At 36.4% G+C, this 24,318-nt stretch overlaps 1 protein-coding gene across 1 annotated transcript; it reads left to right on the top strand.

The window, feature by feature from the left end:
- The first annotated feature begins 333 nt into the window (after positions 1-333).
- ppp2r1bb (protein phosphatase 2, regulatory subunit A, beta b) lies at positions 334-17,789 on the top strand. The gene is made up of 15 exons (XM_079885091.1): positions 334-470; positions 1,136-1,226; positions 2,291-2,391; positions 2,519-2,751; positions 2,853-3,000; positions 3,878-4,033; positions 4,121-4,235; positions 4,332-4,402; positions 9,490-9,624; positions 11,506-11,679; positions 11,967-12,027; positions 16,624-16,778; positions 16,892-17,034; positions 17,123-17,214; positions 17,296-17,789. Exons 1-15 carry the CDS (start codon positions 393-395, stop codon positions 17,310-17,312), a joined length of 1,770 nt encoding a protein of 589 aa, XP_079741217.1. The 5' UTR covers positions 334-392; the 3' UTR covers positions 17,313-17,789.
- Positions 17,790-24,318: the final 6,529 nt, after the last annotated feature.

Here is a 24,318-nt window from a genome sequence, read left to right on the forward strand (position 1 = left end):
AATCAGCATGTTAGAATGATTTCTGAATGATCATGTGACACTGAAGACTGGAGTAATGATGCTGAAAATTCAGCTTTGATCACAGGAATAAAGTACAGTTTAAAATATATTAAAATAGAAAACAGTTTAAATTGTCATAATATTTCACTTAAAATACTGTTTTTTATAGTTTTTTTTTTTATCAAATAAAGGCAGTCTTGGTGAGCAGAAGATACTTCTTTTAAAAACATTAAAAAATCTTACTGACCCCAAACTTTTGAACGGTAGTGTATGTGGTTATAATTCGTTCTCACTCTGTAACTGGACTTTAAATTTGTTGGGTGTTTTCCCATCAGCCTTTGCTCCGAGCGGAAGCTTCGCTGAGTCTGAGGTGATCATCATCCAAGTCTAAAATGGCAGGAGCAGACGGAGACGATTCGCTTTATCCCATCGCGGTTTTAATCGATGAACTGAGGAATGAAGATGTTCAGGTACACATCAGTCTAAGAAAATTTGTGTTTAATTCATATTTAAAAAATATATATATATCGCGCTTTATTAGCATCCTCTATCATTACGCTAACCGATTTTCTCATACAGCGAATCATTTACAAAAGAACTCGCTTTTTCTTCTCCTTATTGTTTCCTCATTGTCTTGTAGTATTTTGTTTTTGTGCAGAAAATGCTCAAATTGAATGAGACAGAATGAAACCTGTGTGTGGATAGAAATTGGCCGTCATAATAATCATGAAATTGACCGGCTGTGTATCAAAACGTAGTGGGCTGCATAACGTTACTTTGCGTTTTTGGCGGCCTGTTAAAAGATGAACACTAGGATACGAGTTTGACACCACAGTCTATGGTTTGACATGATCCAGACTACGGTTCTAGATACTGAACCGACAGACCTGGGCACTGCATATTTTCTATGTCCCCCTTAACTTACCTGACACACCCATGGCAGGTCTTGAAGCCTTGAATAGTGTGTGTGAGGAATCATCCAAATGTGCAGTGTTGAGGTCCTCAGCTGTCCTCCTGTACTATGAATTAGAGCCACTGACCTAGATCTCTATGCTTAAAGCAAGGAAACAGAATGTAAGGCAGGGTTGCATCTTTTTTTGTGTGACTATTAATGTAATTCTGTGCACATCCTCAGTTGCGGTTGAACAGCATCAAGAAGTTGTCCACTATTGCTCTGGCACTGGGTGTGGAGAGAACACGGACTGAACTACTGCCCTTCCTCACTGGTAAGAATTCAATACGTCCATCTGCATTTGCTCTTATTCTGAATTTTATTTTATTTTTTCCTGATACAAATGAACTGCTTAATAGCTTTTGATTTTTAATCATTGCACAGATTTTTTTAAATTTGCAATAATAGTCATGATGTAGCGGAAGTAGCGACAAACGTTTTCTTCCATAATCCATCCAAGTGAATAGGATTATCAAAAAAGAAGACAAATTTGTTTTTGTTTTTTCATATTCAATTTTAGATTATATTTATATACTTATGTTTTTTTGCTATATAAATTATTGAATTAATATTGCAAAAAATTATAGGGTTTTTAGTTTGCAATAATAGTCGTAATGGAAGTAGTGACATAATCTTTTCTTTTGTATTGTGAAATGGTTCATCGAAAAAGAAAAAATGATTTGATGGAGGCAGATGTGAATGTAAACTTGCAGCAGATTGTAAGAAAGCGACGGGGATTCAAAAGTATTTGAAATGAATGGAGACCAGACCTGAGTCTGTTGTTTCACCAGATCAAGTTATGACATTTTAATTATATTACTAGTTAATTTTATATAAGTCAGTGCATGAATGAATTGTTTACTATAACTGTATTATTATTATTTTTATTTATTTATTTAAAATGGAAAATTTTAATTTTATGCTAAAATATCATACTGGGTTTTCTTTTGGTTCACAAGCAAACCTTTGTTATATTAATTCGGGTTTTATGTTTGTTTTTTATAAAAACTACTCTTGCATCCCAAAAAAAACATGTACAACCAAATATAATGAAATGCACAGGAAGAGAAATCTAGAAATATATATATATATATATATATATATATATATATATATATTATATATAATTATATTATTATTTCTTTATTTATTTATTTATTTTTTAATGATTGATTGATACTTTATTAATCCTGAAGGAAATTAAAGGATTGTACTATGAACTTTTATTTATTTACCCTTTGATGTTCTTTCAAAGTTCTTGACATCAGTTACACTTGCTTTTGGTAAGTATTACTTGCCAAAATATCAATTAGCTAACTGACACCCCTTCATCTGTAGACACCATATATGATGAGGATGAAGTTCTTCTTGCCCTGGCTGAGCAGCTCGGGAGCTTCACTGTACTTGTTGGAGGTCCTGAGTTTGTGCACTGTCTCTTGGTAAGTAATAAGAGGCAAATGAATCGGTTAAATAATTAGATAATGACCAGATGAGATTTTAGCCATGGGTTATCTGGTGTGGAGATGCACCTTCCGCATGTTTTCATCCTGCACTTTTCCTCCTCAGCCTCCCCTGGAGAGTTTGGCCACAGTGGAGGAAACGGTTGTGCGGGACAAGGCCGTGGAGTCTCTGCGAAAGATCTCTCAGGAGCATTCCCCCGTAGACCTAGAGGTGCATTTTGTGCCACTTATGAAGCGTTTGGCCAGCGGCGACTGGTTCACCTCCCGAACGTCTGCGTGCGGGCTGTTTAGCGTCTGCTACCCTCGTGTGTCCAGTACTGTTAAAGCGGAAATCCGTCAGTAAGTTCAAATGATGCCTTGTCTTTATGACATACTCATAAAAACATCACCTTGATCACTGTGGTCATGTTCAGTATTTATTGATATGGTTGTCTTCACAGGCACTTCCGCACACTTTGCTCAGACGACACTCCCATGGTGCGTCGTGCCGCCGCCTCTAAGCTAGGCGAGTTTGCGAAGGTTCTGGAGCTGGACTATGTTAAGAGTGACATCATTCCTCTCTTTACAGCACTAGCATCTGATGAGCAGGTACACATTTGTTTTTTGGCACACGTTTTTTTTTTTTTTTTTTTAGATCTATTAATTTATTTAAAAATGTGATTCATTTTAATACATACTTTAACTTTTTTATTGTTATATTTTTAATTAGAATATATTTATTGAATTTATTTATGTAATTGTGGTCGTGTTTGTTTATAATATATATGTATAATAATATATTTTATTATCAGGACCCACAAATATTTCCCCATTGCATTATTATGCATTATATTCAACATATAGTTTAATGTAGTAATGTCACTGAAACTCTGTAAACGTTCATTTTGTTCCTCACACAGTACTCGCGCTTTCAATGCAGGCATTCGTTGGGTCTCTTACACAGATAAGCCGTGCGCACATACTGTCCTGGTGCTCGCTATGCTAAAACATGTCATTGCTTGTGCCATTACCTTTTTACTTGGTTTACACCACGCATGACATATTTAGAGTCATTAAATCAAAAAATTTCTTAAAGGTATATGCATTTTTCAAAACCAACATGAATATAAAGATTACAATTCCAAGAACTTGGCACACATGTTTTAAACAAGATTTTTAAAAGATTGTTTGGTAACACTTTATTTTACAGTGTCCTTGTTACATATTTTACATGTACTTGCCATAGTAATAACAGTAAATTATGCATAATAACAGTAAATTATCCTCAAGCAAATCCTAATCCTACCCTAACCCTATAGTAAGTACATGTAGTTGCTTAATATTACTCAGTACTTAAATATATAATTACACTGTAACAATGACACCTTAGAATAAAGTGTAACCGATTTTTAAATTTTTTTTTTTTTTCTGTGGGTGGGAATCGCATTCTTATGTCATTAACCCAGACGTTTACTTTTCTCTGCAGGACTCTGTTCGTCTTTTGGCGGTAGAAGCTGGTGTCAGCATTGCTACTCTCCTGCCACAGGATGACTTGGAGGCTCTGGTCATGCCCACTTTACGTCAGGCAGCTGAGGACAAGTCCTGGAGGGTGCGCTACATGGTGGCAGACAAATTCTCAGAAGTGGGTACTTACGAAACGCATATTTGGCCGTTATCCACATTTCCTCTGAGACATAGACTAAGTGGATGTTTTTCTGTTTGTGTAAAGTTGCAAAAAGCAGTTGGCCCAGAGATCACCAAGAATGATCTGGTCCCGGCCTTCCAGAACTTGTTGAAAGACTGCGAGGCAGAGGTCCGGGCTGCTTCTGCCAACAAGGTGAAAGGTGAGGTGCCCCTCTGCCAACTTCCCAAAGCTTGATTTCTCTATGAAAACAGCCACACAAAAACAACATTATTTCATGGCCTGTTTATCTCTGCAGTATTCTGTGAAAATTTGCCTGAAGACAGCAGGGAGACCATCATCATGACTCATATTCTGCCATGCGTCAAGGTACACATTTTAATCTCGCCCACTTGTTTATGAAATTGCGTGTGGCTGAACAGTTATGCTGCACGGTGCCGGCCAAGTTCTCTGGAGGGGGTACTTAGAAAACTCAAGCTTGTTTTTTGATAATGTGATATCATATCTGGGAAGGTGTCCAGGTTGTCTCTGCAAGAGATCTTGCAGTAGGTCTGGTTGTTTTTGTGTTATTTTGGGGGCGTTTACATCTTTGCCATAAACAAGTGATAGATTTTTTAATTAATGACAAAATAATTGCAGTAAAGTAGCTCATACTTCAAACATACATTCATATATACTAGGGGTGTAACGGTTATCGGTAAAAAACTGAACCGTTCTCCACCCACGGTTCGGCACGCACTTGTACCGCGGTCCATCTTAAATCTGATGACATATCTATAATATGGTTTGTTGAAAATAACGTATAAAACAGACTAATGTATGTTTCTGTTGATGGATACGTATTCTGGCTTCCCAATATATTACAACAGCGATAGTAAAAAACAAAAAAAAAAAAACAAAAAAAAAACACCTTGGACAAAACAGTCACTCTTTGTAAACTTTGTTCAATACAAGTGCTGTATGCTTTAATATTACCTGTCATTCACCCGTCATCACCCGGGTGTTGATAGTGCATGAGCGCAGGTGGGACCTAAACAGCACACGTTGCTGTTTGTTTAAATTAATTTAAGTCTTTCCAATTTAAACATTCAAACGCAAGAAGATGTGTAGAAAGCTGCCTCTCAGACAGCGCGCAAATATTGAGTTCTCTTTCAAGTCTTGCGCTGGTCTGAATGGACAAATTCATACAAAAATTGCCAACAATGCCGTCTTTGCGAGTATTCTTGCAAACAAAGTAGGTTATGTCTTAAGTCAATAACCTTTTCACAGTTCCTAGAACTATTGGCTAAAGTACCCGGATGTCGGCGTGTTCGCACCGCACTAGGAACTAGGAACTATTTTAGTTCTAGGAACTCCATTTGGAGGAACTAATTTAGGTCCTACTTCAGAGTAGGGTCTAAACCAGCACTATAGGAACTACCCGTGACGTTAGTGTACGCTGATTGACCGAACGCACGCAAAACACCAGCACCCGCCATTTTTAAAACAGCTAGAATGTAAACACACAGATTATAGCCTATATGTTTACTCCATAAACTAACTATACAAACATGGAAAACAGTGATAGATGGGTCTCTAAACCTTTATGCTGAAGAGAAAATCCAACGCAACTTTGAGGGGACCAAGCCAAACATGATTATGTTTATCTGCCCAGCTAGCAACACTGGACATCAACCACACGGCATAGGCTAATAACTTTTTTCATATACTGTCTACTTTCTATAACAGTTCTATCTAATAACATATTAAACAGTACTGTTAGACAGATCGCTAACTAATAAACACAGAGAATGCGAGCATTGTTTGCTCTGGCGTTCTCAGTGCCGCCAAAATAAAGGTCCGTCGCACCGTCAGAATAAAAGTCACCGTGCTTGCGTCACTCTCTTACCCCTCCTACCAGTTCCTATGGCCACTTGGCCAGTGCGAACGCAAACAGCAAAAACGAGTTTGGGGGAGAGTAGTTCTTAGAACTGTTTAGAAGTGGACAGTTCCTAGAACTAAGTTTCTGTAACTACTTGGTCGGAAAGCGGCTAATGTAAACAGTCAAGACAGACAACGCATGTGTATCAGTATTTTGGATCTGTGCATTCTTAAAGTGACAGCAGCCTTAATATTCCTGCTGTCTGTTTTTAACGTTAATGAAACAACAAAAGTCAAGAATCACTCACTGCTCTTGACTGAATAGCTTTTGTAACTTTAATAATGATTAATCCTTATTTCATTTGAAAATGAAAATGATATGGTTAACCACTCTTAGATGCCTAATCCTGATAAGCACCATTTATTTTATTTGTATATTTTCTCTATTGTATTTATTTGTGCTGTTGCTTGTAGTTTGATTATTTGTTCTTATTTTCTTTATTTTTATTTGACAGTAGTCCTTTTTTCCCCCTGAACATAGCACATATCGAACCTTACCAAAACCGTGACCCTAAAACAGTGATAAAAACTGAACTGTGAGTAATTTGAGCCGTTACACCCCTAATATATACAGACTAATCTTTATGCCCCATCTGTACTCATTTATTTAGGTCATCATCAGCAGGTGAGTTAACTTTGTCATTGAACTGTCCATCCTTTCTGAGGTCATGGGCAGCAGGGGTCACTGTTGTTATCCATTACTCCCATTAGTGATCCCATGTCAGCAGTCTGTCACTAGGTTTACTGTATCAGGCTAGGGTTAGGTTTTTATTATTTTTATTTTCTGGTATATGCATGTGACTGACTAAATCATGGTTCTAGAGGGAGTGAAATGGCATTTTATAAATGAAGCTGCAAGGCTTTTAAAGAGAGCGAGAAAGAGGGACCATATTACCCCTGTACTGCAGTCCTTACATTGGCTTCCTGTTAAATTCAGGATTGATTTCAAAATGATCCTGTTTGTTTACAAGGCACTATAAGGTCTTGCCCTTCTAGAGTTCTCAGGTCTTCATATCAACTACTTTTAAAGGTTCCTCTCTGTAATTTTAAATAGAAAGGAGATTGTACTTTTTCCGTGGTAGGTCCCAAACTCTCCCATTTCTCGTGAGGTCAGCTCCATCAATTGCCACTTAAGTCTGATTTAAAAACGTATTTAATTTCTTTAGCTTTTGTCGTGTTTGCTATGTTGAATGTAATATTAAATGTTGGTTTTAATGTCATCATTGTTGTAAAGCACTTTGGGGCAACGTCTGTTGTTTGAAAATGTGCTATGTAAATAAAGTTGCTTGCTTGCAGTTCAGTACAGTTTTACTGAATTAAGCCTGAGTTTACCAGAAGAATTAACTAAAAATGTGTTTTACTGCTAAATAGAATTTGTAAAAATGCTGTATTGTCTAGAAACAAATGAATCAAAGAAATTCTAATTTAAATGTCTTTCTTCCTTAAACCAATTCACTTAATAAAGACTAATACAGCAAGTCAAGATGAATCAAATTTAACAAACAAACAAACAGCTAAAAATTATCTGATATATTAACTTCATTTTGAATTCTTTTTTCATTTAGATTCATTTTAACCTTTTGATATTATTCATTTATTTCCCAGAAGTCCTTAGTAGGCATTTTTATATGTGCACAAGTAGTTAAATACATTTGTGGCTAAATGCTGCTGTTTAGCATGGTTTTAATTAAGGGATAATCATGGTATAAGCAGTATAATCCACGGCTAGCTGTGGATTAAATTATTTGAACTCCGCTTCGTGTTGGGTGGTTCTTTGCTTCCATGTGGTGCATTAAAATCATTCAATGGTCATTTTCCAGCATTGACAAGTCAAAGCACTCAATTTTACTGGAAGGGTTAAAATGGCGGTCGTTTTAATCAGCTACTACTCGTTCGATCTAGCATTCTGTCCACCTTAAATCAGACAGAAATAAAGTAGTGTGTTAAGGTTACATTTTTAATTAGCCTAGAGAGAGAAAGAAAGACGTGTGAATTACCTGCGTCTGTGCAGCTTCTCTTTAGCAATGATGCTGTGAGTTGAATTGCTGAAAAACAGTGACGTTACCACCTCCTTGCTGAGTATTATAATGGGGCAATTCAATAGCGAAGTTACTTTATTAATGAAAGTTGCTGGGCAGGAACAAGTTTCTGTGTTCCTGTTCCTGTGTGTGTGCTAATGAAAGCCACACGTTACTATAGAACGGTGATTAAAAGGTTTTATTGCACACCTTCCAGCCAATTAAAATTGAGTATTCAGACAGGCCATGGTATAAATTAAAATATTAGATAAAATGTACAGTTTAACTATTCTCTGCCAAAAATACTTTGAAACTGGTATCCCCCTACCAAAAAAGGTTAAACAACAAAATGACAACAAAGCTTCTTATACATTTTAAAGGAGATGCCATATTAATGTATCAGGATTTTACTGTAGTAAGTAACTATTGCTGCCATGGTATATTTTGTAAGGCGGTAGTTCAGGCAGTTTGTGAATTTAATCAATCAGTTTGTCCAGAGTAATTCATGAGAATCATTCTCATCTGGTTCAATGATTCATGAGAACAATAGAAGCAGTTAAACTAAGTCCTATGACCCTTCCCAGTTTAATCTATTTTTTTATTTATGTTTTATATATAAAGATAATAGATCTAGAATAGAAGATAAAGTGTTAGTATTAATGGATCAAGTGTTGCCTAAAAAGATGCGTCTTCAGCCGTTTCTTGAAAATGGTGATGTTTCAGTGAGTGGCTTGTATGGGTCACATCTACTTCACATATGGTGGAATGATGATTGGCCCTTAATTTTTCCATTTTGTAGTTAGTGTCTTATGGAAATAGACCTTGAGACTAAGCAGTCAGTTTAGGACAAGCCTTTTTTCTGATTTGGACTACAAAGAACAGTGAAACAGCCTTCGGTGTGCTTGCTTGGGCTGCACAAAGTGTTCTTTGCTCTTAAGTGGCCTGAGAGTCTCATGACCTGATGTTTGATGTCTGTTAATAAGCTTATGCAAACGGATTCTTCCTCACAGATACAAACAGCTTTCTGCTTACTTTGCCGGCTGGTGTGATCGGAAATTAGCTTATCCACACAAGCCACTCGCTGAAACATCATCAGATCAAAGATAATTTAGGTTTTTGGACCCTCTGCAACGTTTTACAAGCAAATAAATGTCCAGGTTTACAGGCTCAAATGGATCCCACCCTGGTGCTGCCTTTCTTCAAAGACAGTGATTGGTTTGGAAATGTTTAGGCACCAAATGAGTCAGTATAGGGAGCCATGGTATGATTCTAAAACAATTTTAGAAGCATTTTTTTCAGCAGTAGTGTAGGTGAGTAGTATGGTTGACTTGTTGCCAAATTGTCTGAAAAGTAGATTTTTGATTGATTTGTATTTTCTGTAGATTGATTCAGAATTGAGATGTGCATTGATATTTTTGTCCACCCCCATCCTACAATCACCGTCTCTCTGATTACAGCTACTTGTAAAAGAATAGCTTGATTTCAAAGCCCTCAAGTCTCGTTCTCTTCCCTTAACAGGAGCTGGTGTCTGACACAAACCAGCATGTGAAGTCTGCCCTGGCTTCTGTCATCATGGGTCTTTCTACCATCTTGGGCAAGGACAACACCGTAGAACATCTGTTGCCCCTTTTCCTGGCCCAACTGAAGGATGAGGTACGTCACCTTGTGTTGAGCTTAAGGGATGTTTCCTAAATGATCTTCACTAAAGTCCTTGATTGATGTTCCTTTTATTGGGCTCTCATCCATGAGCACTCTCTGAGATGTATTAGCTTTTAAATTGTAGTAATAAACTCTTAGTCTGTTTTTAAATGAAGTTGAACTTTGGCCTCAGCTTTCAGCTAGGCCATGCCAAAACCAAAACCCATCCAAACGCTTTCCTCCTGTGTTTGTGTTCCCTTCTGTTTTATTGGACTCCTCTCGATTGTCAAACACACAATCTGAAAATGTTAAGAGCTGGGTTCTGTGAATTCTGTCCTGAAGTGTATTTCCATTGGCCGCTTCTCCGTCCGGCTCTGTTTGACTAACAAACTTTGTTGTTTGGATTTTAGTCAGTCATCACCAAAGTGCACTTGCTCAAGCAGGTCATCAAATATTTGGCAGCATGTATGCATGTGCTGTAACAATATCACATGAGTGTGGCGTCCTCCTGGAGCCTTTTAAGGAAATATAAAAAGAGACCTTTTCCTTTTCAGTAAAATTCATACATGTGACTTTTACTCATATAATTACTTTTACTCAAGAAATTATGATTACTTTAAAGCCATGAAATGAATGTTGCCTATGTTTACTTTCCTCAAGATATGTTTAATACACCAATCTTATTACTGGTCTTATTATTTCTGATTCATCTTTCCATGTTATTGTGAAGGAAATCTTTTTTTTATTTAACTTTTTGGTTGACGATCTGTTACCAGGCTCGCCTTGTTTCCTTCCTTGAAAAACAAATGTATTTCAATTGAAATAATTTAAACCAATTAAGCATTAAATGAATTGATTCATTTAAAAAAAAAAATTAATTGATTAATTGACTAATTATTTAAGGTGAGACACTACAGGTGAATAGGGTAAAATTTTTAACTAGCAGATATCACCATGAAACTTTCCCAGTTGATTACCTACATTAAGATGAGAAAAAAATGTATTACAAGTTTTCTGTAATTTAATGTTTAAATATGCAAATTAGGCAGTATCTAATTAAGTATGTGCTAATTTGCATATATTTTAAAAAAAAGAAATCTGAGTATTGGATAAAGCCAGGTTAAAACAATTTTTTTCATTGTGTTCACATATTAGATGGGAAAAAAATTACAGAGGGATTTATGGATATCTACTTTTGTTATCCTGTAAATCAGAAAATACAGTCAATAGCCTTAAATTATTTTCACCATGTTTTTTGGAATAAAATGTTATATAAATCAGGCTAGGAATAATATATTTACAAATCCCTCTGTAAATGTCTTTATAATATAACTAGGTACAAGACTGGAAAGTTTGGTGTATATAGGTGTTACTGAAGTGGAGATTTCGAATTTGGAGTATGAGAGAAAAGTCATTTTGAGAAAACGGGCTTTAAAGATTTATCATCAGCCAATGAGATTGCGCATTCCGCCCTTTTACTTTCATGATTGGTTGCTGATGAAAAGGAAATGACCATATTTGGATACGACAGGATTGTACAGGAGAGAGAGAGAGCTTCCTAACTGTGTATATGATGACAGGGTGCAGGCAGCGATCGCGGAGCAACATGTTGATTAAGAACGCCAACTTTTGTTGAATTTGTGAGAAATTTACAGACGCAAACAGACAAAGTGTAGTAAAATAAAGACCTAAATGTGTATTTTGGACTTTTTTTTCACCACAAGTCTGAAAGAAGACATGTTATTGAAGACAAATATCCAAAAATCTCAAAAATTGACCAGTAAAAAAAAACACGATGTTTTTGCCTGCCGTGTCTCACCTTAAAGATTCATATATTTATTTAATTTATTGATTAATTTAATCATAAATATATTGTGGTGTACTATTTCCCTGTAGTGCCCTGAGGTGCGTCTGAACATCATTTCTAATCTGGACTGTGTGAATGAGGTGATCGGGATCCGGCAGCTCTCTCAGTCTCTTCTGCCAGCTATAGTGGAGCTGGCTGAGGATGCCAAGTGGAGGGTTCGACTGGCCATCATTGAGTACATGCCATTGCTGGCTGGCCAACTGGTGAGTCTGTGCGCCACTCTCGCAGATTGATTAGATGGATCTGGACTGAAGACTAGTCTGCTTTCTTCCTTGGACTCAAAAATAAATATTCTGTAATTTACTGACCCTCATGTTTCAAACCTCTTAATGGTCTTTATTCTGTAAAAAAAAAAATTTAAATAGGATTTTTCATACAATTTAAGGGAATGTTAAGCAGATCTCCCAAAAAAAATGTACAAATAAACTGATTTGCAAATGGGAGTTTTTTTTTTTCTTCAGCTAATTATTTTTACCTACTTTGTTGCTAGGGAGTGGAGTTTTTCGATGAGAAGTTGAATTCCCTGTGCATGGCGTGGCTCATTGATCACGGTAGGTCTTCTGGGTCCTCTTTTTCCAGTGTATGATGATTCAAAATGATGTGTAAAGATGTATTGAGTTATTGACAACAATGAACCAAAACCTTTAAACTGTATAAGTTCAAGCAGATGCATTTGCTTACATTTGAAGATAGCACAGCCAAGACGTGAAGCAGTTGTCTCTGCCTCTCTTCTGTCCTACTCCTTCCCCAAAAGGAGAAAGAGAAACACGCATATATCTCTAGACTTTTCTGCTCTGCTCTCTTGGACAATTACAAGAGATTGATAAGACTCTTACCCACTGTTCATCATTCTTGCTTTCTTCCTCCTGAAAGACAGTCTGAACATTAAACACAGCGATTTTGGAGTCTTTAACTCAGTCTCTAATGCCACCAACTGTCCATAGTTGCACTCATGTTTATGCCAATAACTTTTGAACCATAAGGGCTAGAAACAAAATTATTTTGCCCTGAAGGTACTCAGTTTCGAGACAGCATCACCTTACGGTTAAAAAAAAAAGAAAGAATTATAGCTTTTGATTTAAATTTTTCCTATTGTAATAAAATGGGGTCTTAAATGTGTGGTTGACTGATTACACTTTTCTAACTTTAGTTAGTGTGTAATGTTGCTGTTTGAGCATAAACAACATCTGTAAAGTTACAATGATCAAAGTTCAAAGCAAAGGAAGATATTTGCTTTTAAAGAAATCGTTTTTTTAAGTACTACAACAAACGGCTGGTAGGGACTACATGACATTCCTCCTGGGTTAGTGACATCACTAATCCTAACATTTACATAAACCCCGCCCCCGGGAACACAGTCAGATGTTGAGAAGAGGAAGAATTGTTGTAGCAGAGCACATTTGTGAGTCTGCTCAAGCTGTCGCATCCGTCTTTTCACATGCAATACAGTACGTAACACAAATGCAATAGCATGTCATTCTGTAGGCATCTTACAACAGTTTCGGTTTATAGATTATCATGACAGAATATGCTAATTGAAGATAGTTAACGCCACATCAGCAACATAAATTCATCAACTAACCATTCAGAAACGTCCTGTTGCATTCTACATGTTGTCACTTCTTGAGTCTCTTCATCATTGTCCGACTCCAGTTTAAACATAAAAGGCAGAACAGTTTCTGGGATTTTAGTGCTTGTCTGCCTGAGGTTATCGGAGCTGCTAACACACACAAGCTCTTGAAGCTCCGCCCTCTGTGCCGGGAGCAGCATTCGTATACCGCATCAACAAATTTGACTGCATAATGCCAAACTGCATCTGAGGCTGTATAGATTTGACATTGACACCAAACTTTGTTTGTAATTGCCACCCAACACAGACCACATCAGATCAATTTGTTTTCAGTGCCACGTATTGGTCAAAAGTAATAAGCAATTATCACATTACAAGTGATTTGTATTGATGGGCTTTCAACTATTTTGCTTAAAATCGTCTCAATGTCTTTACTAGTGCTGTCAAAATTAATGCGTTAATGTATGCGATTTTAAATCTTTTTAACGCGTTAAACTGAAAAAAATGAATGTAATTATCGCAGCATCTGTTTTTTCCTGGCATCCTTTGGCTGGAGTTACATTAAATGATCACGCCGTCATTCGTTTAGGTGCCATTAAACAATTCAAGCACGATAAGATGCAAAAAAGAACTCAAATCTGTACTAGCGCGCTGTCTGTGAAGCGGCTCTCTGTGAACAAATGCTCGAAGTGCGCACACAGAATGCTGATTCAGACAGCACGGCAGTGCCGCATCGAGTTCTCTTTCGCACTTGAATGGACAAAAATGCACAAAAGAAAGCCCGTTATTGGCGAGTATCCTCATAAGCATGGTCTTAAATTGGTTAAGAAAGTGTTAAATGAATGTAAAGAGTTGTGAGAAAATAGAATGTGTGTCAGATCCGGGTCATGTGCAGGTCTTAAAGTGACAGCAGCCTAAAAAAAACCCACTGCTGTTTGTGATTTTAATGTTAATCAGAGAACAAAAGACAGAAAATCACTCACTGCTTTTGACTGAATCACTTTTGTAGCTTTAAGGATTAATCTATATTCAAATCATAATTTTAGATGTAAAAACCTGTTAGACCTAAAAACTTAAAGCACTGTTTATAATGGTACATGTCAAAAACAATGAAAACCATAACCTTTTTTTGTGCATTTTAGCAGGGAAAGATCTGAACCGGTCTGACTGGACCAATAAAAATAAAAAAAAATAAAAAACTCTTAAGCGTTGAACCTTTTATATATTTAAAGCACAGTTAAATGTGACATTTATTACAATGGGTTTACGAAAGATTTTTTTTAAAGTTTACTTAAATTAAATGCTTTTAAAAGCCTTTTAAATGTTACAAATTATAGCTTTCAGTTATACTGTAATGTTGATTGGCTATAATTAATTGCTATGTTAATTATTATTATTTTAATATTATTATTATTTTGAAGTAGAAAAGGTAAATTTGCACAAAGATCTGAATCCACTTGTTAGTCCAATTAAGTACAGTTTATATATACAGTAATCATAGACTGCAAGTTATTGAGATTCTGTTTTTCATGTATTAATTAAAATTACACATTACATATACACTACCTTACAAAAGTTTGGGGTCAGAAAGAATTGTATACAACAAAGGTGCATTGAATTAATTCGAAAGTTACAGTAAAGTCTTTGAAAACTTTTGTAAAATTCTGAAAAAAGCACTAAATCAACATATGTGACCCTAAAGATTGGAGTAATGCTGAAAATTCAGCTTTGCCATCACAATATCTAATATACAGCTTCATTTTTTGAACAGATACGAATTTTAAACTGCCTGCTGATCTTGTTTTGAGTGACATGTCAATGGTAATGAATGTTTCAGATTGATGAGCCTCTTAGTAAATCTTCAATTTAATGGTTGTCAGAATGGTTATGATCTTACTCTGAACCACGCGCTGAGTAGATCCAGCTGTTGAGGTGTTTTGCATGGTGATTTTCAGTGAGGAACTTGACCGCACACACACACACACGCGCACAATTACACTCTGACACAGTTGTAGACAAAGGGCCAGATGGGTTACATCACTGGAATGTTCTTGTATATCCTGTGCTGCTGGGCCAGTGCTGTTGTCTTACATAAGAGCTCAGAGCCGAAGCGGCGCTATTATCGGTTCTGTCATGTGTAAATATGAACTCATCTTTCTGACAAATACACACAGGCACATATGCAGAAGGTACACGGTGTCAAATGGATCGTCTCATTTTGTGTGTGTTTTATAATCCCCCTTTTTAAAGCCTGACCTACTTCATGAAAGTGCTCATCACATTTTGGCTGACTTGAAGTATTTCTTTTTTTTCTTTAATAAGCTCTGTGGAGACTATGGGTGGGGATTTGTCATGAATTTTAAACTCTAAATAGGATTGTCTCAGGCAAATTCCGAGCCTTTTGAGAAAGGGGGTTATGTCATCGTCAGACTGATTTGAAAGAGCCGCCCGTCTGATGTTAAGTAGATTTGTGATGCACAATTTCACAGGATGTTTGTAGATATTTACTCTTCCCTGAATGAAGGTAAAATGGCTTAGATTGTGATCTCTGTTGGAGTTATTGTGAAATCAGGTGGAATGTAATCTGTGGAGGTAATGCTGAGCACCAAAACAACGTTGATTTAACCCCACTTAGGTCCAAATCTCGTGCCAGAAATCTGATCAAACAAGCGGGGAAATCTGAAAAAAGTAAATATTACAGAAGTATGTAATTCATGTCAAGTCGTCTTTGAAGAGAATAACAAGGGAAATGATGGACCTCTGTTTGATAAAGAGTATGGTGTACTTTAGCGGATAAAATCTGGACTGGTAAAGTAAAGATTGTTGTCTTCAACCCTTAAAGGGACAATCCATAAATCACTGTTGTGACTTTAAATGGGGATTTAAGTTGTACATGAGATAAAATTTCACATACTTTCATTCTAATTTCTTAATAAAAGTTCTTGCTTGTATTGTGTGAAATGAATGCTAACAGGATACTAGTGAATCTTGCTCAGTTTTAAAAAAATCTAGTTTTCATAATCTATTCAATATACAGTGGAAAAAGTCCCATTTTATTTGTGTTTTGTATGTATACATGTTTGTTTATTTGATCAAATTGTATTTATGTATATGTTTGTGTTTTGTATGTATATGTTTATTTATTTGATAAAATGTATTTAATGTATGTCTTTTTAATTTAATATATGTATTAATTTAGGCTTTTTTTATATTTTTTGTTTATTTTTTTTCTCTCTTAATTATTCTGTTTAATGTCACATTTTGGAAGTTAAATGGTTTGTTAATGCTATTTTATTTTGAATTTAAGTAGACAAGACAACTAGACAAGAGTTGTGGTATAGTGATTTTTGTTCTGTCCCTTAAAGAGTGAATTGTAAGTCACTATAAATGTCTAATGGATAAGTGACTACTTGCTCACGACACTGAGGAATGTTTGTCTTCAGGTTGTATGGCAGTGGACTAAATCTAGGCAGCATGGACTGAAATATTTGTGATTGCAAAGTATCTAAATGGCGTTGGCCCACAGCATTGATTTTAGTATGCGCGTTAACAGAAGGATCTTTGCCGTGTTTTGCAGTGTATGCCATTCGAGAGGCTGCCACCTGCAACCTAATGAAGCTGGTGGAGAAGTTTGGAGCAGAATGGGCCGAGAACACCATTGTGCCCAAAGTCCTTGGCATGGCCATTGATTCCAACTACCTGCACAGGATGACCACTCTTTTCTGCATCAATGTAAGTATGGATGCTCCAAGTGCTCATCCAATTGGTAGCCATTTCATCAGTACCTGGTGTGGCAAGATTGGAATAACTGGAAGCCTTTTTTTCCTTTCCTTTATTTGGGTCAGGCTCTGTCTGAAGCATGTGGACAGGAAATCACTACCAAGCACATGTTGCCTGTTGTCCTCAAGATGTCCACTGACCAAGTGGCCAATGTGCGCTTTAATGTAGCCAAGTGCTTACAGAAGATCGGGCCAGTTCTGGACAGCAGGTTTGTTTAAATAATAGCTGCCTATACCCTTTTGTTGTTCTTGGTATAAGCAAACATACAGCATTACTAACAATGATGTATCCCACAGTGCTCTGCAGGCAGAGGTCAAACCAGTCCTGGAGAAACTAGCCACGGACCAAGATATGGATGTGAAGTACTTTGCTCAGGAGGCTTTAAGTGGTACATATCCCTTAATCTCTTTAACCTTCAAGCATAAATTTACTTAGAACATTTTCATTCTCCTTTTTTCTCTCTCCGTAGTTCTTGCATTGGCTTGACTGACTTCCTCTCCACATCCAGTGAAAAACTGACAACACAAAACCTGTTGCATTCTATTTATTGTTCTTTCTGAATGATTAAGTATTGTCTGTTACTTTGTTTACTCTCAAAGATATTGAATGTTCAAAGGATGGACTTTTGGTTAAGTTTTACCTCTCAAACACTGTTAGAGCAGCTCAGTTCTGCATGCTTGTACAGTTTGAGCTTAGATCTTCTCAAACATCACCCTCGAGCCATTCCTGTGCATTCGTTTCATAATCTGTACATGCCTGCTTCAGCATGCCTTTTGATTTTCTTAGACCGGAGCTCATCCTGCCAGTAGCAGATGGTGCAAAATGCCTGTTTATTTGCTTTAGTAGATTTGCTAGCGCACATCACATTGTTTACATGTGTTCCCTCTCCGGAGGGGAAAAAAGTCTCATGGTTTAACCGTAGAGTCCTCTTGGTGCAATGGGTGAATGGTTAGATTACGGGCTCTCTTGAAATTTGCTTTACGCAATGATGTCACACCTTTATCACAAGCTTTTTCCATCTTGGGACCATGTAATTACATCAGTTGTGCTCTAACACGGGATGCACGTCTTAAACGGCATCACTCACACAGTTTTGCCTGCAGGTTTGTGCCCATGTTGGTCGTGAATATCCCCCTTTATTGATTTGTAGACTTGCTCTAACTTTTGTGCCAATGAAATGTCTAGTTATAGTACAATTTATAAGTTTTCTTTTATTATCTAGGAGGGCATGTTAAATCATTGGGCTGGCATGGAGGAAGTTTGTCTCTCGTGGAAGGTTATAGACTTAAATGAACAATATTCATTGCTCCAAACAACTTCCACCTACTGCATTCTGAGGAAACCTTTCGTTCATGGTCAATATCATGAGAACTTGTAGCTCTGTTTTTGTTTAATTAGTTTGGGATATTGGTGTACCTTTAGGACTAAATAAAGTCATTTGAACCACGTATCTTGCTGTTGTCATCTTTTGACGCACTCTCACTGACTAATCGTCGCATGATTCTAACTGGAACTGGGTGTGCGTCACACCTGTTAGATATCTCTAAGAGTTTGTCATCCTATATAATTTTAAAGATTAATGTGGAATCAGGTTTTTGGTCTCCTGATGAACCGTTTTCTACAGTTACCTGGATAGTGATCCTATCGACCGCATTGGATTGCGTGCTTTCGTCACTGAATTTGGCAGGAACTGGTGGTGCTGCACTTCTCCTGTAGTATCAGATGACTTATTTAACCTGCATTCTTTTGAAGACTGTAAAAAAAGACTGGATTTCTGATCTTAAATTTTGAACCAATTGCGTATCCTGTATCATTTGAATTTAAACCCTTATAATTCTGAGGGTATGTAGTCGTAGATCAGGCAGACTTCAGCTCAATGGTTTGCATGGGTATTTAATACCGTCTCATTACCTGAACCTAAATGTGGAGACAGTGGACCATTAGTGAGCTGTCTGAACCTCAAATGAATGCTTTCTGCAATTACTCTTATAAATGACCACATGGAATATCCTAGCATATAGAGCAGAAATAAATGTGATGTGGACCTCTGTTTTGAAGAAAGAGGATGTTTTCATTAAAGTCGCTCATCTCTGTTGTGATAAGTCTCTACTAGTTGGAATGGGTCATGTGGCTAATTGTTTTCAGATGTTCCTGCTTTTGCTTGAACAGGATTATGCAACGGCAGCTGTGCTGGAGAGGGATAATAATCACTTTGTTTAGACAAATCAAGCTGAAATTCAATGGCATGGAGATGGGGGTCATCTACTCACAAAATGCTATTACGTCTTGTGTTTATAGTGTCCAAAAATATGACATCATTCAAATGCTTCTGATGGGTCTTTGATGAAAGTACAGATCTACCACTTCTCTCCTCTTACATAAAATGTTCCCCAGGGTTCAGTACGTGGCCCACTTTTCTTTTCTTCATTTGCATTGATATCAACTCTCACTACTATGCTGAACACTACTTCCTTACTGCACCTATCTAGGCATCAAGTACTGGATGGGCTCCAACTTCCTGAAACTCAACTTTAATAAAATGAGGTTATGCTAATTGGACAAAAACGGCATGATTTTTTTTTTTTTTTTTCATCAGCAGTTGAGTTTAAGCCCTCTGAAACGGTCTGTAATTTAGGTGTCTCATTAGGGTGATTCATCCCTCTTTTTGATGTCACTTAATAAGATTACATTCTTTTAATCATGCCATTGTCTCAAACTCGGCAAACTTCAGCACATGCTTTTAGTGCAGCATCAATAATATACTCTAGGGTTTCTAAATTCTGTCCCTCAAGATCTACTGTCTTGCAGAGTTTAGCCAACCCTGATCAAACATACCTGAACAAGCTTCAGGATTACTAGAAAATTACAGGCATCCTGAATCAACAATGCATTATTGTTTGTTTAAGGATACGTGCAGTGTATCTCTGGTTGCAGTTTTGGCCCTGGATTCAATTTAATGTTAAATTTGACTTCAATCACTAGACAAACAATGCAACCGACTCGCAAAGGACCTACATTCACTGTTGTTGAGTTTCCTTGAACCAAGCTGCCAACAGAAAGAGCAGCATTTTTAAATGTGTACAGTTTACAACATTATTATAACTGTAATGTTGTTATATAAAAAAATGAATTTACGCTGCGAGGGTGTTTTTGAAAATTTGTGGAACACTCTCAGATTTTATCTTTTGCGATTGGAACAAATGGAAATACAAAAATGATATTTGCTGTCATCTTCCGTTCACAACTATAGAAGTTTCCCCAACTCTGATGACTTCCAAAATTTAAGTGCTAAACTGAATTACGATAGATGTATAGTTATTATAAAATGATCCATCTTATTTTTCCAAATGTGTGGAGACAAACTGTCGTAGTCAGAGGATGCATTTCAGACTTCCAGCCCGATGAGAGAAGCATCATTTGGAAACCACAATTCCATGAAAATGAGGATTTGATGTGTTTCTGATGGTTTAAGGGGATTAGAAAACTTCACAACATGGTCAGAAACCAATCTGACTCAATAAGGAAGGACTGATTGTTTCATGTTAAATCATTCATTGAAATCGAATCATTGGTGTGTGAGATGTTTCTATGACACATTAGCACAGTACACTCTGTGCCTGAGGCTTATTTACTGGTCAGTCATTACTGACTTCATTGGATCCGTTGTTTCTGTCCACTTTAGCTGACTAAATTATTCTGTGATAAATTACCGATCATGATGTTCCTCAGAGGGTAAGATGTCTGAACCACCTAATTATGCTGTAATAATATGATTCTACAGCAATGGGAATATTATTGCATTAACCACATTTGTTTCAACTCTAATTCCTCAAGATTTGGGAAAGATGGGGAAGATGCTGCCCTTAAGAACAATGTGGATTTACTTTTAAACTGTAACATATAGATGTGGTTTAGGATGTGCAGGATGATGAAGATGCATTCTATTTAAAATGTTATCTTGACAAATTAGTTAAATAATTTAATTACCGATGACAGACAAAGCAGTAAAAAATGTATCTGAAAGGTAAAATTAATTTTTGCATATTTAACTGTCACCATCCCGCTAGCGGGACGCTGAAGTTTACTTCACTATATTACAATTAAATCCTAATCTAATCATGACAAACTATATACCTTTGGAAAGGTCTAAGACTCCTAAATAGATATTTTAGCACTGTTTTTTTTTTTTTTTTTTTTTGTTACAAATTATGTAGGAACAGTAATAGATGAATTTATGACAAGAGTGCACCTCAAAATCATAACAGGATTTCTGACCCGTCACAAAAAGTCGACGCACACACTTAATTGAAACTTTGGTTTTCATACTAAAAGTTCATAATAAAACATATAGTATTTGTCAATAAAAAATTAAAAAATAATATTATCCTCTAAAAAGTATATGTATATTATCCTCTAAAATATATCTTTTTTATTACATCACATATTTTAGTAGTTATCATAAATTAGGTATCATTTGAAAGCTTACGAACTTAGAATTCATCCTGTGAAAACCGTTTTGAAATTGGACGTTGCGTTACCATAGAAACGGTACTCTAAATTCTTTTATCGGGCTCCTCCCCTTTTGGCCGTCATCATGTTTCATAATTTATGATCAAAACCTTTTCTAATCTTGACAAAACACATATTGTCAGAACGGTCTGAGTCTCAAGGTTCCATATTGTGTGACAGAATGGATATTTGGACAGAAATGTATTAATTTGTTATGGCAGAATGGATATAATTAAATTCAATGGAATGTATGTCGCCCGGTGGCTATTTTTGGTATTACGCCTAAACAAAATCTCATGGGAACTTCAATTTTTGTGATATCAACTTTAAATTTGAAACACAACTTGGTTAGATATATGGCTTTGATGTTATAGTAATATTGGAGTAAAAAATATTTTGTAAAATATATATTTTATATATAAAAGAAAAAAATATTACGCACAGTAAATTTGATTTACTGTAAATTTAAACTTCCATAACTTTTTCATACTTTCATTTTTTGAAGTGCAATAATCTGCTGAGTGTTTTCTTTAAAACAAGACCAAACTTAGGTCTATATTCCAAAGCATTCTTGAATTACAACCATTTAAGTTTGAATAGTTCATTTTAATATCCATTCTCAAAAAGGGTGGTGACAGTTAAGCGGTTAAATTGCCCATATTTAAATTGAAGATATGTCAATATCAGACATGCAAATTTAAAGTTTTCACTTTAACCTATAGGTTTTAATGAAAGCAAAGATGTCTGAACTGTACATCTAATTCATGGAAGTATTAAATAATAACCCCATTAATTACAATAAGCATTACATTTTAAAAATAATAACATTATAACAAGATGCCACTTGGGGCCTTCTGTGCCAATTCTGAAGGGGTCATCTTACCCCAAGGGTCTTATTTTATCTTTTTACTTCAAACTTCAACTTTTACTCCACACATCTACAAACATGAATGTGTCCACAAATCCCTCATTAACAAACAGACACAAAAACGTTGATATTCAACATAAATAGTACAGTCATCACTGTTTTCCAGAGACAAAATGAGATCAGTTAACCTCAAAACTGTTTCAACTAAATCTCACAAATGTTGATATTCAGATGATTCAAGATTAAAAATAGTGTAGCCATAATCAAAAGTGATGTGAGATTTTGTGGCATTTATGGTCAGGAGGAACAATATGGATGGTGTTTATGCTTTATGGAAGTTGATCAGTAACCCAAAAAGAGATTTTTATACCATAGTTTTACACTTGCTCATTGTTCCAGATAATAATGAAAAGAAACCGATTCAACTGGGCAGACAGCACGTGTCAAATAGACATTTTTCTAACAACTGGAAAACCCCTTTCACTCACAAAACGGCCCAAGAGAAATATTTAGTAGTTGTTGATTTCGAGAACAGTGGAAAAAAACAAAACAGCAGTTTCTCCGCTTGTGTAATTTGTGAGCATTCTTGTGTGGTGAGCTGTCTGGAAATCAGGCTCTTGCCTCATCTGTGATCAGAATGAGTGAATGAGAGTGAGAGGGCGAGAGCGTACATGGAAGTGTGAATGAAGCGAGTGAGCTCGGGGTCATGTGAAAATCACAGCTGAAGAGGAACCTCCCTTTGGGTCGAGCTCTGAACGCTCTGCTGAACGCATTAACTGAAATGTTCTAATAGATAATTGAAAGTTTGGTGAGCATAGATGCACACAATTAAAGCCATGACCTGTCTTAGACAAAAAATACTTCCATTTGTTTCATAGTCTGAAATACTCTATCCCCAGCTTCACAGATAAGGATTAAGCCTGTCTTGGACTAAAATGCTTGTTTGAGCTATTTTAACTGAAAGCAACCTGCACTGATATATCTTAAAATATGTCAGTGCCATTGTCTCAAGATGCACACCAGTAATGTTTTTTTTTTTCTAGTATTTTCTAGTATAAGGCACATTTATAAAAGCTACTTATGTAGTTAAACTAAGGGCTAATTCTGGCTTAATCTAAGCCCTGTGAAACCAGGCCTATGATCTTAAACGTAAACAGACGATTTAACATTTTCCAGTGAGTCTATGTCACAGTTTTTGATAATTTTCACAAAAACGTCATGGCCCCCAGAATATTTTGTTGTATGAATATCTACAATATATAAAAAGAGAACAGACACTGCTAAAAAAAAAAAAAAAAAAAAAAAACGCGTTTTATTCTAGCTTCATTCAACACTTGAATATGTTTCATTAAAAAAAACCCAACATTTCGAACAAAAAGCTGAGAAAATCACGTTTATGTCAAATACGTGTCTGGATCAGATTCAGAACGATGATCAAAACATTATGGAGTAAATCGAGTCCATTAACACCGCTAAAGCTTGCACAGACCTGTAGCTCATCCCGGGTCGACATTTCAGTAACATTAGGCAGTTTTGATTTATTTGCCGTTTAATTAATTGTTGATGATCTGCAGCTTATTCGCATGTGCTTTGATCAGGAGGAGTAACGTAGAGTAGCCTACTCTTTCAAATTATGTCTCATAGCACCGCCTATTAACAGTGAAAGCACGGACACCCGGAAAAGTCCGTGTTTGGACAAGGATTTTCTCAAAAATGGAAAATTCAGGTTTGGAGGGGAAAGGTTGTAAAAAAAAAAATCGCACTTTTGAATTCATGGTATCTAACTTGAGCACCGCCTTTTTATAACAGTCATGCGTGCGAAGCCGAAAAGGCGCGTTTGAGTTTCAAAATGTTACCGTTCACACAGCAGCAGCAGCTGGATTAACCGTCTGCATGAACGAGTAACCGATGCGACTAAACTAATATCAAAGATGGCAACGTCTATAAAACAGTAAAGTCTTATGACATTTGGAGTCGCGCAGACCACGAAAGTGGCGGGAGCTCCTGGCAGTGACTGTGTCGAAAACCTTCAGATGACACAATCTATGGAAGCTTGTTTCCGCCACAGAATAAAACATTTTAAAAGATAATTGCGACTTTTTATCTCACAATTGC

Source organism: Squalius cephalus (genome assembly GCF_949319135.1).
Source record: "Squalius cephalus genome assembly, chromosome: 11".
NCBI classification, from domain to species: domain Eukaryota; kingdom Metazoa; phylum Chordata; class Actinopteri; order Cypriniformes; family Leuciscidae; genus Squalius; species Squalius cephalus.

Coding starts and splice junctions, on each gene's coding strand:
- ppp2r1bb (XM_079885091.1), top strand. CDS start 393: ATGGCAGGAGCAGACGGAGACGATTCGCTTTATCCCATCGCGGTTTTA. Junction 2,392..2,518: donor AGTTTGTGCACTGTCTCTTG/GTAAGTAATAAG, acceptor TTTCCTCCTCAG/CCTCCCCTGGAGAGTTTGGC. Junction 9,625..11,505: donor TGGCCCAACTGAAGGATGAG/GTACGTCACCTT, acceptor ATTTCCCTGTAG/TGCCCTGAGGTGCGTCTGAA.